This window comes from Vigna radiata, chromosome 8, assembly GCF_000741045.1.
Source record: "Vigna radiata var. radiata cultivar VC1973A chromosome 8, Vradiata_ver6, whole genome shotgun sequence".
NCBI lineage: Eukaryota > Viridiplantae > Streptophyta > Magnoliopsida > Fabales > Fabaceae > Vigna > Vigna radiata.
In genome coordinates this window covers 28,034,823-28,053,242 of record NC_028358.1, presented here as the reverse complement: position 1 = coordinate 28,053,242, position 18,420 = coordinate 28,034,823, and the positions used below count along the sequence as shown (strand labels likewise).

Sequence of the window (18,420 nt, the reverse complement as noted above, 5' to 3'; positions counted from 1 at the left end):
AGATGAGATGAACCATTAAAAAAATTACTTCCAAATAACCATATTTATAATTTAACAAGGTAGAAACTGAAACATACTTTTATGCATTAAATTAATTAATATAGGTGCATAAAATAAAATTGAGAGATGAAAGATATGGTAAAATCCAAGCCACAGAGTGTGAGAGAGAAAGAACTCACCACCAACCAAAGATTCAAAGCAGAGGTAGGTAGCAGATAAGCCACCTCAAACAGAACACAGCATAGCATAACATAGCTTCCACTCTCTCACACATTCAACCAAACACCTTGAGGTTATCGTCATTCTTCCAAAATCACCAAATGGAAACAGAGAAAGAAGAACAGAAACAGAAGACAACAGTCTCCACAGAACCGCCATTTGCAGTGGCATCACTATCCCTTTCTCTTCCAACCGTTTTTCCCTTTCGACAACCCAAGATCTCATCAACCCCTCAAACCAACAAGGTAAAGCTTCCAACCCAAGCTTCATCCCTAACCCACCTTTCTCTCTCAACCGCTTCCCCGACTCCTTCCAACACCTCCTTCAAATCCTCCCTCTCCGCCACCCCCATCCACGCCCCTCTATCCCTCGGCCCCAACCGCCCCCGCGACCCCTCCAACTCCGCTGCGCTTCGCCGTGCCACTGTGGTCTGGTTCCGCAACGACCTCCGCGTCCTCGATAACGAGTGTCTCGCCTCCGCCAACAATGAATCTCTCTCTGTCCTCCCCGTCTACTGCTTCGACCCTGCCGACTACGGCAAGTCCGCCTCCGGCTTCGACAAGACCGGCCCCTACCGCGCCACCTTCCTCATCGAGTCCGTCGCCGACCTGCGGCGGAATCTCCAGTCTCGCGGCTCCGATCTGGTGGTGCGCGTTGGCAAGCCCGAGACCGTTCTGGTAGAGCTGGCGAAGGCCGTCGGGGCCGACGCGGTGTACGCGCACCGGGAGGTTTCTCACGATGAGGCGAAGACGGAGGAGAAGGTGGAGGCAGCGATGAAAGAGGAGAATGTAGAAGTAAAGTACTTCTGGGGAAGCACGTTGTATCATGTGGAGGATTTGCCTTTTAAGCTCGAGGATATGCCTTCCAATTACGGAGGGTTTAAGGATAGGGTTCAGAAATTGGAGATTAGGAAGACAATTGAGGCTTTGGATCAGCTTAAGGGAATGCCTTCTCGAGGAGATGTTGAGATTGGTGATATTCCTTCCTTGATGGACCTTGGTCTTAATCCATCTTCCACAATGCCACAGGTTTGTTTATTTGCTGTTCATGCATATTGGTTTCAACTGTTATCATCAATGATCTTATTGGTTTCAACTGTTATCATCAATGATATGTATTGCGCAGGATGGGAAGACTGGTGCTAATGCTTCTATGGTAGGAGGGGAGACTGAGGCACTGCAGAGGCTGAAAAAATTTGCGGCTGAGTGTGAAGCTCAGCCACACAAGGGGTATAAGGATGGAACACACAGTATATATGGTGCCAACTTTTCCTGCAAGATTTCTCCGTGGTTGGCAATGGGATGTCTCTCCCCTCGCGTAATGTATGAAGAACTGAAGAAGACTGCCAGCAGGTGTGTTGCTCTTTGTGTTCTTCTGTTTAAGGGCATTCTTTTTGGTATGAATAGGGTGTTTACTAAGTGGTGAATTGTGTTACTGCAGATCCATTTCTGCATCATCCAAAAATGGTGGTAATGGCTCGTCCAAAACTGGAACAAATTGGTTGATGTTTGAGTTGCTATGGAGGGACTTCTTCAGGTAACAATGCTTTGTGCACGTCCTTTTACTTGGCTTGGAACTTTAGTGTACACTTTTTCTTTGCATACGATATATGGAAATGGCAACGGAGCACTCGTTGGGGAATTTTCCTCCCTTCCCCATTCCCCATACACAAAATGTTAGGGATTAGCTTTAATAGAGTCTTTTTCGAGAATTATATGCGACTTTTTTACTTTTCCTAATGCAAAAATAAGTAACACTTATATTTAAGAAATTGTAATCATAGTAGTCAAGACCAAACTATTGGGGATAGTGAATTGGAGCAGCCTTGTGCACTATGAGATTAAAATAGTTGAGTGTTTTTTCAATAGCGGCCATATATTGTGGCTGCTACTGTGACACAGGGTTCAGAAACCCATTTACCACGTCAGACTTGGGCTTTTAAGGTAAAATATTTCATTAATGGTTACCTCTGTTTGACCTCTATTCCTTCGCACGTTAAAGGACTATTTTTTCTTGTGTTCTGCTCTTCCTTTAAACTTCCTAGCTCACATTCTGCTATTTCTTTCATGTTTTTCTTTTTTTTCTTTATAAATTTAACCGCCTTCTTTGATTTTTTTGATTTTGTTACTATGTTCTTATTGATCTATGGGTTAATGGTGATTGTTTGTGTGCACAGTATAACCTATAGTTGGATTTTTTTTTATTGTTTTTGCAGTATTTTTATTTGCAGGGTAAGTTTAGTTTGTATTATAATATGGGTTAATAGTGGTTGTACCAATAGCGTTTTCAGAGTTAGCTGTGGCTAGCCTCTATCCGAAACTGATAACAATGCTTAAAGTATTACTCTTATTTTTTACTATTTTCAAAAGGATGGAGTTAGTACAGTGCCAATGTTAAAAAATTACCGTTACATAGCAGCCATAACAGCGTAATGATATAACGTTAATGTTTCCCCAACCCCTTCCCAGAGGCAAATTCTGAAGGGAGGCCCACTTTACAGCACCATTGGATGCAATGGCTTGTTTAGATAGCGGAATTTTGGCCTTCTGCCATGTTCCACCGTCTGTTATTGGTAACCTTTTAGTGTACACGGGAAAGTTGCAAACAACTCATCTAAAACATCAAAGTTGCAATTTGTAACTATTACTCTAAATGTGGTAAATCCCAAGTGAATGAACCTTTCATTTTCTATATGCTCACCACGGAGCACCTTTACTACGTATATGTATTGAGGTTTTAAAAAAGGGTTTCTATGACTGCAATTGTAACCACGATGTCAAGGCTTTTAGGGCTTTTGCAATTGCAATTGCAATTACAATACAACTGCATAATATTGTAATTACAACGTTGCCATGCCTGCAATTGTAACTACAATGTGAAGGCTTTTGGTGTTTGTCCCATTGCAATTTCAGTTGCGGCTGCATTTGTGTACAATATGATGACATGGGTCATGATGGATTTGTAATTGTGACATTAAGTCTTGATATCAGCAATTTGTCTTTCACATACAGTTTTTGAATAATTTGCTCGTCTTATAAGTTTAAAGTTGGAAATATTTATTTCCCCTTTCCTTGAAATGTAAGGGCCTTGTGACTCTTGAAAAACACAACAATTCGGATTCAGGTTTCCTATATGACCAATAAAGATCATGAAGTTCTGCTTTTGAGAGATTAATGAAATAAATATTTTTGTTCCTCCAATTATCTGCTTTATCAATAGTTATAATACAGAGGGATAGTATTGAAAATAACATGTATTGCTGTGTTATTTGTTGGCAAAACATTATCTATGACTACTGTTTCTGGCAATAACATATAGTATGATTTGTGAAATTTTCATCTCGTTGGATATGTCCAGGTTTATAACAAAAAAATACAGTTCTGCAAAGAAACAGGTGGAAGCTGCTCCAGCTACTGCATGTGCTGGTGCTTTTGCTTAAACTAGGAGTTCTAAAGGACATGTGAAAGTTTGTTTCAGGATATGTGTTGCTTCCCTACGCAGACGTGACAGTAGGGGGCTGGATATGCAAGATTTGGTTGCCCCATCTGAAGTTCTGTTGTAACTGGCAGATACATTATTTCAATATGGAAGCTTTACAATATTTTGTCGATGGCAAGTGTTAGTTTTCTTAAAGTAGCATTTCGTCTGCATCAGGCATCGTTTGACTAGATCGTTGAGTTCCAATTCATGTCCCTGACCTTCCCCCAGTATCGATATTTTTGGAGAAATTCGAAATTTAAAAATGTAGATCTGAGTCCCAAATCCTTGTTTCTCTGGCTTTCCCCCTAATAATGATATTTTTTGGAGAATTTTTAAATTTTAAAAGGGATGCAATTATATATTTTTAATAATATCAGAGTGAACTTCCTGTCCTTTTATTTCAGTTATGAAGAATAAAGGAGGTGACAGTGGCTAAACAAGAATTCTACCAGCAATTTTGATCAAAGCTGGAAGATTGTGAATCAGATAAATTTAAGACTGTTTTTCTAAATAATTGGTGCTTCAAAATTTTCATGATGGATTGTCATCCGAGGACAATTGTTATAGGAATTTAATTTCGATATGTTCTTACTACCTTAAGTGAGTCTTCGTGGACGAGAAGCAAGCATTACAGAGCGGTCTTTTACAATGCTATTCTTAACATACCTTTGGAGTTGGCATGGTAAATCAAGTTTCTACAATGTGTCTCTCGATGGAAGCATAACCAACACTAATGCAACATCATTCAAGTGGGTAAATCAGAAATGGGAAGAAAATGCCAAAGATCTTCTACTGCTGTTCGCCATTTAGTCTGATGTCACTCGGGAAACAAAATGCACTAGAGGATATTGCGTAAGCTCTACACAATAAAAACAAGTGTCTAAAATTATTCTCTCTAAATATCCAAATTGGTTTATAGAAATTGAGCAAGTTGAACAATAACTTCGCAACTAAATTTTTTACACAAATAAGTCTTTACAAATTTTTGTTATTTTTCAAATTAAGGAATTAACATGACTATAAATAAATTTAATAAGTATGTGAATAATATTGTCTCTAAATTTTTTATGCTAAAATTTTACAATATTCAAACTAGAGAGGATAGAGTAATTTTATTTACTGATGGAAAGTTTTATCTATTCATTGGTTCAAGATAAATATTGATGGTGTAGTTAGGTGTTATTCTAGTTTAGTTTGATGTGTGGATATATTTAGAAGAAGTTAGAGTAAATATATTGGTAGCTTTTTAGCTTTTATTTTTTAAGGATGAAAATTTTTATTTATGTTAAGTTTATAGAAATTATTTATGCTTTGGAATATGTTGGAAAAGATTGTTTTTAGAAGATTTGGTTAGAGAGAATTTTTAGTTTGTTTGGATCAATGAGTAGTTAATTAGAGTCTTAGAAGAAATGACATCAATGCTTAGATTTTTTAAACATATACAATTTAAATTTTTTTATGTTTTTCATAAAAAAAATCGTTATTATGTTAAGTTAACTAATTTAGCTTTGATTCATAATAAACAATATAAATGATTTAATATTTTATCTTCATATATTTATTTTTAATAATAAGTATAACTTATCTATATTTCATGTAACTTTTATCATGAGTTTAGTATGATCTTCTTGCGTTTTGCATTACTTTACTTTTTCTTTTTAATAAATTTTCAAGTGATAGATAAATCATGAATGAACTTTAAAATATCAGTATAGCTGTGATATCAAAATTTATAATAACGCCCGAAGTGACCTTATTTGGAAGTCTTTAATAATTTGTCTATTAATATATAATTTTTTTATAAGCATTTGATATTCAAAATACCAACAAATTTTATTTATATTTGATAAGGAAAGATTCATATTGAGGAAGATCAATTTTTTTAGACTCATTTGTATAGAATTTTATTCAAAACCTATTTAGGAAGGCACTCATCTTTCATATATCAAGATGTGGTGTTGACTCAATATTTTTATATGAAATTCTAAATGAATCCAGAAACCTTGAGTGAAGATAGTACAACAAAGATAATCCACAACAACATGAAGAAAGCACAGGTAATCCATGCCCAGAGCCTAGGCCCTCCTAGCTCTGCTCCAAAAATTATACGCCTGAAAACCAAAACTGATATACACCCGACAGAAGTGCAAAAGAAAACAATCAGTGAAAAGCTTAATCCCCCTGCACTTTGGATTCTGAGAGGTTCTCGATATGCTATGAAGTTGTACAAAGTATCAATAAGCCATGGAACACCAATTCCAACATATATATTCACTGAATTACTGCAAAAAGAATAAATAACGAAGTCAATGACCAACTTTATAAAGGAACTTCATACAAAAAGGATTTGGCTAGCCATAAAAGAAAACGGTATTTCACCTATGCTTCATAAATACAGTATTCAGATGGGTGTAAAATAGAAGAGAAAAAACATATTACAAAATAGTAAACTTTCAATCTGAAATCCTAGAAAATATATATATTTTTTTAATTATTTAGAAGGCAATACAAGCATTTCTATATTAGTATGCAAGATTTCCTAGTATCCGGAAGGCTTTGCAAGGACAAAGTGAATAAACAATATGTATGACCATGATCTCTGCTCTATTGGTTTATTCCATGTACACACTGAGTGATCTCTAATTGTCATGAAAATGGATATCTAAGTTTTTTTAATTTATGAAATTAACTTCATGGGAAAAATGTATGTTATGTTCAAAAGATTTATTCATAGATAGACATTTGTCAATAAGAAACATGTGTTGGTGCCTTCGATCGAAGTTTTTCTCAGAAAATAACTCTACCTATGTTCATAACCCTCAAGAATTAGAGGACACCTTTAAGATAATCTGTTTTTTTTTTTTTTTGCAGTTAACATTTCAATTTTCATCTATAGTATGACATGATGCACACATATTTCATGAACTTCCATAAGCCAGCTCCACAATATTAGTACTAAAAACATAATCAGGATCGATCAAATTATGTTTTAAATCTGATGAGAGGCTAGAAACACATAATCACACGAATGAGGAGTTGAACCCCTTGAGATAATAACATTCTTTTAGAGACATCAAGTTATAAACTACTAAAGTGTAAAATATCAAAAGCATCCAGGAATAAATACTAATGTAAATTCAAGAAAAGTGTTAAGGCAATTCATGATCTAATGATGACATGTGAACGATTCTTAAAGATAGAATGAGGTGAATGTCGCAATGACCTGCAAGTGATATTTGCAATTGCAGAATCAGCAGTTTTTTGACGTTCAGCAGCAATCTTGCTTGCCACTAGATCAGGCCACGAGGTTCCACTGGCTAGTGCTGTAAATGCTATCACGTAACCATTTATTCCTGTCAAAGAGGGAAAAAAACTCAGAAATGCAAAACTAAGAATTGTAAAGACTACTTTGGATCGATAATGATCTGCAAAGAAGAGAACAGGAATATCATCGAGTGAGAAAGAAACCTGTAACACAACTTATAAGTTCTGTGATCTTAGTCACAATGTAAGCTATCCCGCTGATGAAAAGCAGGGAGCAAATGAACGAGACCCATCCATGAGCAATTTGGCAAGGAGGAACAAAAGCAAATAGAAATCTCCATGGTAAAAGTAGCAATTGCCAGAAAATTCGAACTAGGAGGAGATACGTATTTTTTAATTTTTTTGCTTCTGGGTTCTTCAACTGTTGAAATCAGAGATCAGACTTCAGATATTGACAATATATTGTTCTAAATTTTCACAAGTAGTATTTGTTAGTACATTAAGTTCACAATATTTTCTGCAATACATTAATAATCATTTTATCCAAGTCCTAACTTCAGCATCAAGTTCAAAGTTTAAATTAATGTCTAAAATTTATGACTACATAAAGTAACAATAAGGATATATCTACTTATATGCAGCTTGACTAGTTAAGAATTTTCATTTTATAATTTTGCATGTCATTTGATAGTGCAGGATCATAAAATGATTCAAGGAATTTGGAAAAGCGACATGGGAGAATGATGGAATCATAATTATGGGAATTATCAGGTGGAAAAACATAAAAGTGTGACAAAGACAGGAGCGCAGGCATGATCTCCAAATTGAACTTTTCTTTGAAAACCTTGAGGGTCATTCATCATTTTTTCCCCCTGCTTATTATTGTTTTCTTTGTGCTTCAGGGCTAGAAATAATTTTATATTCAATTGGTTTTCAATAAAAAGAGTGAATTTATTGACAGAAAATAAGCATATAATTCATTCATTGAAGAACACATTAGAACATAAAGGGTAAACTTAACTATGTCAAACAAAGTGTGTTTGTTGTGACATTTATGTGGGTATATCTGAGAATATCAATCGCACTATCGCAAGAGAATCCAAGGGGCCCATATCCAAATCTTTCATATCCAAAAAATCATAGAAATTACCTGATTGACTGAATCAGTTAGTTACAGTTTCCGTAACAATGTTAGAATAAGATCTTGCTCTAAATAGTTTTATGAAAAAATTGGATCTTCAAGATCTCAACAATGTCAAATTGATAATGTAGTAAGGCTAGACTGTGGTTCTTAATGATATCACCATTTAACCTTAAAGATACACTTGCAACATAAAATAAAGTACCCTTAGTGCATCCACAAATTGCTGTCTCCAAATTGTAAGCAAGTGGGTATCCTCCAAGGTTGTTTCCTTAGCTTTGTCCAAAATTTCAGCCTCATCATCTGTTTGAGGTACTGTGACACACAATGGATCTGCAAATTACAAAATTTGGACACAAGATGGCTCTGATATTTCAGGATGTTTCTAATGCTGAACAAGCTGCTTCAGGAGAAGAAAGCATTTCGATAAGTCAAGCCAAACTTTACTACATTAAGGTGGGAGAACTACCAGTGGGGTTTTCTGAATGAATGGAAAAAATATCAAAAGTATCGCGATTTTCTTCTCTAACATGCTTTATCTCAGAGGAATTCATCTTCTGATAGACTTCCTGTTTAAAATAAGGAGTCTCCTCTGGTACCCAATCCTCTGGCCTCTCATCTCTTGCACTTTAAATGAAAAACAAGGCATTAAACTAGAAAGATTCAAGAGAATTATGAATTTTAAGTTGTTTTAGTTAAGTATAATAAAAAAGAAGCAAATAGAAGGACATACATGGGTAGAGAAATATAAGGCCAACGTTTATCTTGAGCATAAGCATGGATCAATAGTAATCCATATTGTAGTACTGTCAACAAGGCCTCCCACAGAGTCACAACGTTTGGAGTCCATACCTACATTCATTTTCTTGATGAGTATTCCCACAAGAAATGTGTTGTTTTCAAATACTTTTGTTTTTAAACTTATCTAACCTTAAGTATCAAGAGTAATAATTATTCTGACTTGCTGATTGGGACACATGATTGTAATTAAGAGCTAACTTAGGAAATGTAGTTGCAAATGCACTTATAGACATTGGGCATGGAAACCTAAGAACCACATCTAACATTCTTGGAAGCGCAAAAGGCAAAGAACTTTTCTCTCTATCTTTCTCTAAATTTTACACAGGTTAAACTACAGTTTCTATGGTGAGAAGTCTTCTAGCAAGGAATGCAGGCCAGGTCAGAGTTCTCAAACAAACAGAAATAAGTTAATGAAAATAAAAAGGAAGCAAACAATGAAGAATTTTGGAAATTACCTCCAAAATTATGTATAACCAAATGTACGCCCAAAATGACCAAAACAGCTCCACCAGCCATACCCCTAGATCAGCAATCTTCTTTAGCTCTCCTGCTTTTGGAACTACTACACAAATGGCGTGGATGGGGAAAAGATCAAATGCAGCAGAACCAACAAGTGTTCCGGGCCCCAAACCTGAATATTCAGCAATTATAAAGCTTTTACTTTATTGATTAACAGTCTAAAGCGCCTAAGCAATTCCATAAGGAATTTAAGCTCATAATAAAACAAATACTGAACCATCAAATATTATTCATGAAGAAAGTCACAGTATGCACCCAAGACACTCATTAGAACAATCTATTAGTCATTGTGTGTATGTATGCGCATATATATATGCATGCATACATACATGCATACATACATACATACATATATATATATATATATATATATATTAACATTTATTTAGCAATTTGAACAGGGAAAATAGCCACAGGTGAACAAGGAAAATAATGAGAAATCATTTGCTTGGCCTATTAACATTAGTTTAGCAATTTCAGGGAATTACAAGGGAAAGAAGAGAGTACTTCAAAATATACCGAATCAGTATTCTATATAGTCTAAAACTAGATGAACAATTTAAGCTTTAGAAGGACTGTCTGTCAAAGTAGAAGGACATAGGATTAAAAACATGAAAAATAGTAGCATAAGATTATTACTTATTGAAATATAATCCCCAAATTTTAAATTCACCAAGATGATAATCGAAAAATAAATCAAACTTGATTTTAATATTCCTTGGTAAGAAAGGAACAGGACAAACGCTTTGGATAACAAACCTCCAGCATAGAGATTCCCCATGTTCTGTATAGCATCAATGGTGGCCAATGATATCTGGGGAAAGCTAGTTCCAAAGGCCAAGAGGCTAATATCCGCAACAGTGTAATTCCAAACTTTTTCATGTCTAATGGTTTCAGTTTTAGTAACAGGATCTACCTCCACTACCTTCCTTGTATGCTTGACCACATTTTCCATCGATTGAAAGAAGCGAGCGGTTATAGCCGACAGTCCGATAAAGCAGTAAGCAAGGCCAAGAAAATACAAAAATGCTCGAAAACCATCCCCAAGGGCAGATTCTCCACTAAAAATTAAGTATCTGTCACACTTTTCGTACCCCAGGATGCTGGAAAGGGGAATCATTCTTCTTCCCTCTTTTGGCTAAGTGCCAGAGAGGATCTCACTCACTACAAATCGCAGTTCACACGCCCTGATAACACCAAGTTCGTAATTAGAAGACATACAATAAAATAAATCGAATAACTTTATTGCTTCGATGACAAGAGATCCCTTTTCAATTTATATATAACAACCATTCAACTGGCAGCATGAAAACCTTCAATTAAAGTCAGCATATAGAAATGTTGATTCAAAAGAATTAATCTTTGTTACTCTTTTTTTCTGAAGAAGTTGTAAAACTAACCAAGAGCTGGTTTCGAGTGCAGCCAGTTACTGAGTACACTCAGTAGTGAAGGACATGAGCTAAAACAAATCTGCAAATGAAAACTATGAATTTTGAATCAAAATCAGAAGTAAAAATTGAGAAAGAGAAGTACTGGAAATCGTGAAAAGAGGAAAAATCAGTACCGGCGAAGAGCAGGAAACCTTTTTATTTCTGGCGAAACGATTTCTTAGTTGAAAAGGAAATGTGAACAGAATCTGAATTTGGTAGTGGCTTCGCAGAAAGTTGTATCCAACAGTGGAGGAGCTTCAGTTCTGGTTTCTGTCTTCGGTTGTCTGTCACCTTCCTTCCTGAATTATAAGCATGAATGAATGTAAGTGGTGTGACCCTTCATTTAGTTTGATAACATTTTAACATGATTATGCCACCAAGATACAAATGATATGATGTTTAAACGTTGTTAAAATATTATTAATTTGATAGTAATTTTATTTTCATTATTTTTATAATATACTTTCATAAAGAAAATTTTAAAAAGTATTGAATTGAGATTACTAAAATTATTCAAAAATGTCATCAACACACTTTCATAACTAACTTCTTCCGTATAATTAAATTTGAAAAGAATTTTACCTTTTCTTAGTGAATTTCTTATCTATTTGTATTAGTTTTAAATTCATGTCCGGACGTGTTTGTTTGTCTATTGTTTTAGATTGTAAATATATATCATATTAAAAAAATTAAAAGTTAAAAAAAATAAACATAAAGATTACACAATGAAAAAAAATGATTAAGAATATAAAAGGTTAGACAATATAAAATGTAAAGAAAAGATAATATAAAAGTAGAATACAAAATTAAAAAAAAAATTAAAGAAGGAACTTCCTACAAATAAAAAAAAATAATACAAAAATATATAAAGTGTACTTTTTAAAAATAGACTCTACAAAAATGCAAATATTAAATGATAAAAGAAAAGTAAATAATAGACAACATAAAATTACAAATGATATTCCTATAATTTACACAAAATTAGACGATATTCAATTATTTGTTAATAAACATATAAATCATTCTCTTATTTCTTTTCTGTTTTCTTCAAGTCAAACACTTTTAAAATTTAATTCATTTTTATCAATATAATGTTTAGATGGTGAATCAAAACAGGAAGAAAAAAAAAATACTAATGATAGAAAATTAGGAGAACTGCATTATAAACTTATATTTATTCTAATTTAAAAACATATAAAACTTTATTTGGTTGAGAATGTTTTTGTTAAAGAAAATGTTTTTTCAACAACTTTTTTTTATAATTTTTTTAAAATTTCTGTATAATATTTTGTAATTGATTATTTCAAATATATAAACTAATAAAAATAAAGATATTAAAAGATGATTGACATCTCCTTGTTAAAAGTCGAACCAGAAAATGCGTAAAAGTTTGACTTTATATTCAACACTGTGTGAAAAGTTTGTGGGTCCAATATTTTGCCTGATTGCTGAAAGAAATAATATAAATAATAATGATGACATGTGGAGTTGAATTACGTGCCATCTGATATAGAAACAAGAATCACGTGGCCTTGGGTGTGTATAAATAAATAATAAAAATCCTAAGTTTTTCTAAAACGGAAAAAACTATTTTTATCATTTTATAAAATACTTAATAGGTATAAAAGAATATGTCCTAATTCTTTTAGGAAAACATAAATCATACGGAATTAAATAAAAATTATTTTTCAGATTATAAAAGTTTTTAGCATCTTTTAAAATTTTGGAAGACCCATGTTTCTTCGATAAACATACTACAACTTCGATTAATGATAAGGATGTTAAACCGAATGTATTAACATTAAATGTCAATATTTAAAATAGAAAATGAAATAGAAATTAACATTCATATTTTTAAAAGAATATTTTATCTCTAATGTATAATACTTCTTTTTTACTACTTCATTTAAATTTTGAATCCTTGAATTATAAAATTTCTACTGCTATATAGTAATTCCGTTTTATTGTTCCCACTTCTTACTAAATGTTTAAATATAGTTTAACATTCACAATTTCAATAGATACTTTTGTCTTGTATTCTTCGGCTATACTAGTGTTATTTATTTCGTCAAAATATAATTATTATTTTGAAAATTTAAAAGGTAAACTTTTTTAAGTAAGCTATAGGAAAATTAAATTTATAGAAAAATTACAAAAGCTTCTTAATATCGCTATTTAAAAATTCATATGTTGTCCATTTCTAAAAATTAAAAAAGTATAGTTTTCCCTATCTCACTTTCCTTCTTAAGCAAGGCTTCTAATATTTTTTTAAAACGTTTTAATTCTGGGGATTTATATTTTTTACTATTAAATGAATAATGCGAGATATTTATATTATCGGAGAATATGGCAATATATTTTTCTAAAAAAATAGACATATTACATCAATCATAATCAATTAAATTATCATAATTAAACAAGGTGGCATAATGAATTGCTGACAATTTTGGCAATATCAAATTGTCAACGTAGTATTTATAACCCCACCGCGTGATAAAAAAAAAAATAGTGTAGATGATCTTGTATCCCACTTTATAAGTTATTAGTAATTTAGTTCTTAAAGATATAAAAATAAAACTTGATTTTGCTTTTAAATTATAAAAAAGAAAATCACGTCTTATATAATTTAACTCTAAGTCTTACATTATCTAATACCATAGAGACCCTTAAACATTCCAATTTAATTTAATTTAATAATAAAATGATCTTAATTATAAAACTTGGACATGATATAACCATTATTCTTTTACATACAAAGTTATTCTCATTAAAGCTAAATCAATACGTATTTACATAATTAACGACTAAAATCTTCATTTATTTACGGAAAAAGTTATATATAAATTCTTTGGTGCTTAATTAATTTTTATACTCCTACGTGATGGAAGAGCCGTCACAACACAAGAGTTAAATATCTAATAGTTCTCATTTTGGGCTCTTTTGATTAGTGGAGACACTGTCATAGGAAGAAATTTCACTTAGGGCAAAAGACGAATTCTAAATTTCACCACAATATATTAATCTTATAATAATCTTTTGTCATTATAGATTGTACTCGTAATAATCTATGTTAAATAAAGTTAACGTATAAATGTGAAGTGCAATTACCTTAATTAATTAAGTTTTGGCTTCACCTTGGTGTAGCAACGGATCCAACATTTAACTCTCTAGGATGACAAACTACCAAAAAAGGAAGCTCACGAATGAACTTTTTAGGCAAGATATAAATTATAATATTATATCTGTACTGCACAACCTTCTAACAAATGTATTTTTCTATCTCCAAGAATCTTGTCTTAACTACTCCTTTTTTCTAAAGTACAACATATACAATAGTTTGTGTTGACATAAATTTCAGTTCCAGTGCTTCAATGAAAGATTACTGAGATAAGAAGCTCACTTCTTGGGCAAGCAAGCTTCCGAGGCAACATAGACTTAGCAAAATGATCCAATAAGAATACTATTTTTAAATCATACAAATACAAAGGATGGAAGCAGTGATTTTTATTTCTCTACGCCAAACAAATGATATTATTTTTGTTCCTAACTTAATGTTAAGATTAATCATTACATAAATATTGTCTGATTGTTATCTTTAAAGTTAATAACCACATTTAAAGTATTGTTCAAATATAATCTTAATTATTTTTCATATATATATATATATATATATATATATATATATATATATATATATATATATATATATATATATATATATATATATATATANTATATATATATATATATATATATATATATATATATATATATATATATATATATATATATATATATATATATATATATATATATATATATGTATATATATATATGTATATATGTATATGTATATATGTATATGTATATATGTATATATATATGTATGTATATATATGTATATATATGTATATATATATGTATGTATATATATGTATATATATGTATATATATATGTATGTATATATATGTATATATATAAAATGTGATATACATTTAAATTATTTTTCTTTCTTACATGGTATCATGAGTCTGTATCATATTCAGACATTATCTCTTTGTGTTTAACGTCATGTTGTTCTTCTCTTTTATGCATCGTTTTACGTTCCAAGGCTCTTTTTTGCAATGTGTTACTCTCAATCGTCGTTTTTCCTCCACCAACAATCTATCTCCACACTCTCACTCCTTTCCTTTTTTAACTCGCATGTTGCCCCTCCTCTTTTGTAGTCATGACCCACTCCTCCCTTCCCTCTTTCGCTCGTGTAAAGTTCCTTGGTCCCAACAATCGAACGTTGTCACTTGCTATAGCTCAATCATCGCCTGTTCTTTACGTCATACACTTGTGTCCCACCATTGATGCATGTTTTCAAAAAACTTCGATCTTGGCTATTCCTCTTAAATAAACCAGAATTTCAGATAGCATTCATGTTCACTAATATCAAAAATAACATCCTTTTATGTTGGACATGGAAAAGGACCATTATGCTATGTGGGTTGAAATTTTTTAAACTATGCTTGGGCTATCAAAGTTCTTCACTATATCATCCCTTAACATGGGAAGGAACATCTAGCTTAAACCAATGCTAATCACGAATATTGGATCACTCTTGATTATATTATACTTTAGTGGATATACTCTACCATCTCTTTTGATCTCCTCGCAACTATCATGGAGAATGGCTCCATGATTGTGGCTACCTAGAATCGCTTAACTACCATTTTTTGGACAACCAGAATTCCCATGTTCTAATTCTCAAGTAGGATTTCTCTTCCCTCGCATGGATAACTTTCTGAATGTTTCTGCATATTGTCAAGGACTCTAAAAAAATCTATAATTAGTTGGTGAATGTTGGTGCTTTTGTCATCAATCATCCTTTGGTGCTACAATTAGTCTCTGGTTTGTCTGAGCCCTTTTAATGTGAATCCCATTTACACCATGACTGATTTAGGACCTTTAGGGTCAGAACCTTGTAGGAAATTAGGAAAAATTAGTGAGAAGGTTGATAATATTTTAGAAACGTTAATATCTCAAGCTATAGAACTTTGATTGGGGTGATTCTAAAACGAGGTGAAATTTCACGTTCCAAACTTCAATTTAGCCTCAAGAATCACTTAATTTGGACATGCAGAACGAAAACTATGACTATGAGACAAAATTGGGCAGAAATATTAAAGGAGGAAGGAAATAATCACTCTTTCTAAGAGAGACAACATACAAAGGATGGGAAAGTCCTTTGATATAACCAAGGATTCTTGAATCACTCAAGAACTTAAGAGAATCACTAAGATAAAAGAGATAAAACTTTAATTTTTTTTCTGCGTAAAACTTCACTTGTTTCTTTTATGAAAAAGGTTAAGCTTATTTAAAAGCTTTAGCCATCAAAATTACAAAAAAGTTAATGGTTGATTGTAACTGCAATTGTGGCAACCAAAAGTCACCCAAAAGCATCCAACTATGCATCATTTTGTTCTACCAAAAGTTGATGACTAAGTTGTCAATTGGGCCCTTGTTACAACTTGAAATAAAACCAAACTAAAGCTCATTAATTGATTAATCCAAAACATAATTTGGTGAGCCAATTTTATAAAGAATTAGACCATTATTTAAACAAACTAATTACTTAAAAGCAACAACAAAGTGGTGTTATAGTCTTCCTCTATTTGGGCCATGATGCAATTCACTAACTTGGTCTTTTCTCCTTGAAACTTAGGCTCTTATTCAATTAATATGGAAAACACTTATTGAAGAGCTTCCTTTATTTTCCTTGCTCTGACCCTTGTTATATGTTGAGATTGATATCATGCAGTGGAACGTTTAAAGAGCATGAAAAAAGACAATAACCAAGAGGGGATGGGTGAATTGGTTCTTTTAAAAATTATGATTTTCTTTCAGAACTTTTATCAAACAGTTTATAAACAAAGATATAGAGATAGAGAAAATCACACGAGAAATTTTATCTTGGTTCGAATCAACAAATTCTACGTCCAATCATTAATCACTATAAAGAGTGATTAACCTTTTCACTAGAAATCAGTAACAGATTACAATATAGAAATAAGGATTGAGATTAGAAACCACCTTTCTTAACAGATAAGAGGTGAAAGGCACATCCTTTTGACACACAAAAGGATGACAACTTGACTCTGCTTTGTAGGTATACTCCACCACTTAGACACACTAAGAAGCACTTCCTCCTACAAGAACCAAGTTCACAAGCTCCCTTTTCATACACAAAGAGTTTTCCTACATATAGTCTTTTGATAAGTTGAACCAATATAAATTTGTGTTCTTTAATCTTCTTTTTACATTTTCTTTACTTAGTCGATTCATCTAATCTTTGGATATTGATTTCAAATTTTAAGAACTCTTTAAAGATTTGAAAAAGACTTTCGGAAAAGGGTTAAATCTAATTCATCATCTCTCTTCGATTGAGATATAAGGCTTCCTATTTCTAACAATTATGATTTGAGTAAACTTATGTGTTGACATTAGTATCTTAATGGAGAGGATGTAAGTTATATATGCATGAGAGTGAAATCGGTGAAATCTAACCCCCAACAATAACGATCTATACCATTTCTAATCTTTTTCATTTCCTAAGTGTCTTTAACTTCCAAAGCTTAATTCTATTACTTTTGCATAAATTTATTTTATTACACATAACCTCAAATTATGGAACTATTCTTTAGTCTAGATTAGTTATTAATGATATGATTATTTAGTATTACACAAATCTCTTGAGAAACGATACTTGATCTTACCATCTTTATTACTTGAACGATTTGAGTTAACACCTTGCATAACTCTCATTTTTCTTTTCAATTTCAGCCTTCATGTGCTCATGTAGCTCTTTCACATACTCAACTTTAGCCTACGCTTTTTTATGCTTAAATATAGAAATGTTAGGCATAGGCAATAAATCAAGAGTAGTCAAAGAGTTAAATTAATATAGAATCTCAAAAGGAGAAAAATCAATTGTGCTATGGACAATCCTATTATAAGCAAACTCAACATGAGGCAAACATGTTTCCCACAACTTAAGAATTTTCTTTAAGACAATTTGAAGTAATGTTCCTAAAGTCCTATTGACTACCTTAGCTTGACCATCAATTTTTTGGTGACAAGTAGTAAAAAATAATAATTTAGTACCAATCTTACCCCTCAAGGCTCTTGACTTCAACCTGAGTCGACCCGACCCGTCCTTTGACTTGGGTCGACTTTGCTCGACCTTTAGTTTAAGTTGACTTGATTGAACCTTTTGATTTAGCTGACTCGGCTAAGCCTTTAGTTCGGGTAAACTCGAGTCGACTTTAGACATCTCAGACCAAATCGTCTCACCCTTCAACATAGGTTGACTCATCTCGAATTTCAACCCAAGCTAACTCGCTTCAACCATCCTAGATTATATCGCCTTGACCTTGTTACCAATAAGGAGTATTGGTAAATCTTGAAGAATTGTTTTGATGATGCTGCAAGAAGTGTTATCTGAAGAGAACATTAGAATTATTTAAAAAGCAACTTGTAGAATTTGGATGTAGTAGGAAAATCTTAAACCTTGTATTTTT

At 32.5% G+C, this 18,420-nt stretch overlaps 2 protein-coding genes across 5 annotated transcripts; one reads left to right on the top strand and one right to left on the bottom strand.

Annotated features, from left to right (window-relative positions):
- Window positions 1-180: 180 nt before the first annotated feature.
- Window positions 181-3,966, top strand: LOC106772298 (blue-light photoreceptor PHR2). Of its 2 annotated transcripts, none has more exons than XM_014658617.2 (4): window positions 181-1,247; window positions 1,345-1,571; window positions 1,660-1,755; window positions 3,577-3,966. In XM_014658617.2, the coding sequence occupies exons 1-4, from the start codon at window positions 321-323 to the stop codon at window positions 3,656-3,658; spliced, it is 1,332 nt and encodes a 443-aa protein (XP_014514103.1). In that variant the 5' UTR covers window positions 181-320; the 3' UTR covers window positions 3,659-3,966. The 2 variants fall into 2 exon arrangements, with proteins under 2 accessions (XP_014514103.1, XP_022640604.1); XM_022784883.1 differs by lacking the exon at window positions 3,577-3,966 and adding an exon at window positions 2,088-2,340.
- A 1,607-nt stretch (window positions 3,967-5,573) lies between these two features.
- LOC106771406 (magnesium/proton exchanger) lies at window positions 5,574-11,190 on the bottom strand. Of its 3 annotated transcripts, none has more exons than XM_022784882.1 (10): window positions 10,989-11,190; window positions 10,825-10,894; window positions 10,184-10,611; window positions 9,361-9,536; window positions 8,838-8,956; window positions 8,574-8,731; window positions 8,310-8,419; window positions 7,168-7,384; window positions 6,923-7,052; window positions 5,574-5,981 (listed from the first exon to the last, which is right to left on the bottom strand). In XM_022784882.1, the coding sequence occupies exons 3-10, from the start codon at window positions 10,542-10,544 to the stop codon at window positions 5,684-5,686; spliced, it is 1,569 nt and encodes a 522-aa protein (XP_022640603.1). In that variant the 5' UTR covers window positions 10,545-10,611; window positions 10,825-10,894; window positions 10,989-11,190; the 3' UTR covers window positions 5,574-5,683. The 3 variants fall into 3 exon arrangements, with proteins under 3 accessions (XP_022640603.1, XP_022640602.1, XP_014512864.1); XM_022784881.1 differs by having other exon boundaries at window positions 5,575-5,981; window positions 8,310-8,437; window positions 10,825-10,907; window positions 10,989-11,189; XM_014657378.2 differs by having other exon boundaries at window positions 5,575-5,981; window positions 8,310-8,437; window positions 10,989-11,189.
- Between the last annotated feature and the right edge of the window lie 7,230 nt (window positions 11,191-18,420).

Excerpts from the sequence above, each read along its gene's own strand:
- LOC106771406 (XM_022784881.1), bottom strand. The coding sequence starts at position 10,544 with ATGATTCCCCTTTCCAGCATCCTGGGGTACGAAAAGTGTGACAGATAC. Across the intron at positions 7,385-8,309 it reads AATTTGTGGATGCACTAAGG|TTGAAGAACCCAGAAGCAAA; the intron begins GTACTTTATTTT and ends TGATTTCAACAG. Across the intron at positions 5,982-6,922 it reads ATTGCAAATATCACTTGCAG|TAATTCAGTGAATATATATG; the intron begins GTCATTGCGACA and ends TTCTTTTTGCAG.
- LOC106772298 (XM_014658617.2), top strand. The coding sequence starts at position 321 with ATGGAAACAGAGAAAGAAGAACAGAAACAGAAGACAACAGTCTCCACA. Across the intron at positions 1,248-1,344 it reads CATCTTCCACAATGCCACAG|GATGGGAAGACTGGTGCTAA; the intron begins GTTTGTTTATTT and ends TGTATTGCGCAG. Across the intron at positions 1,756-3,576 it reads CTATGGAGGGACTTCTTCAG|GTTTATAACAAAAAAATACA; the intron begins GTAACAATGCTT and ends GGATATGTCCAG.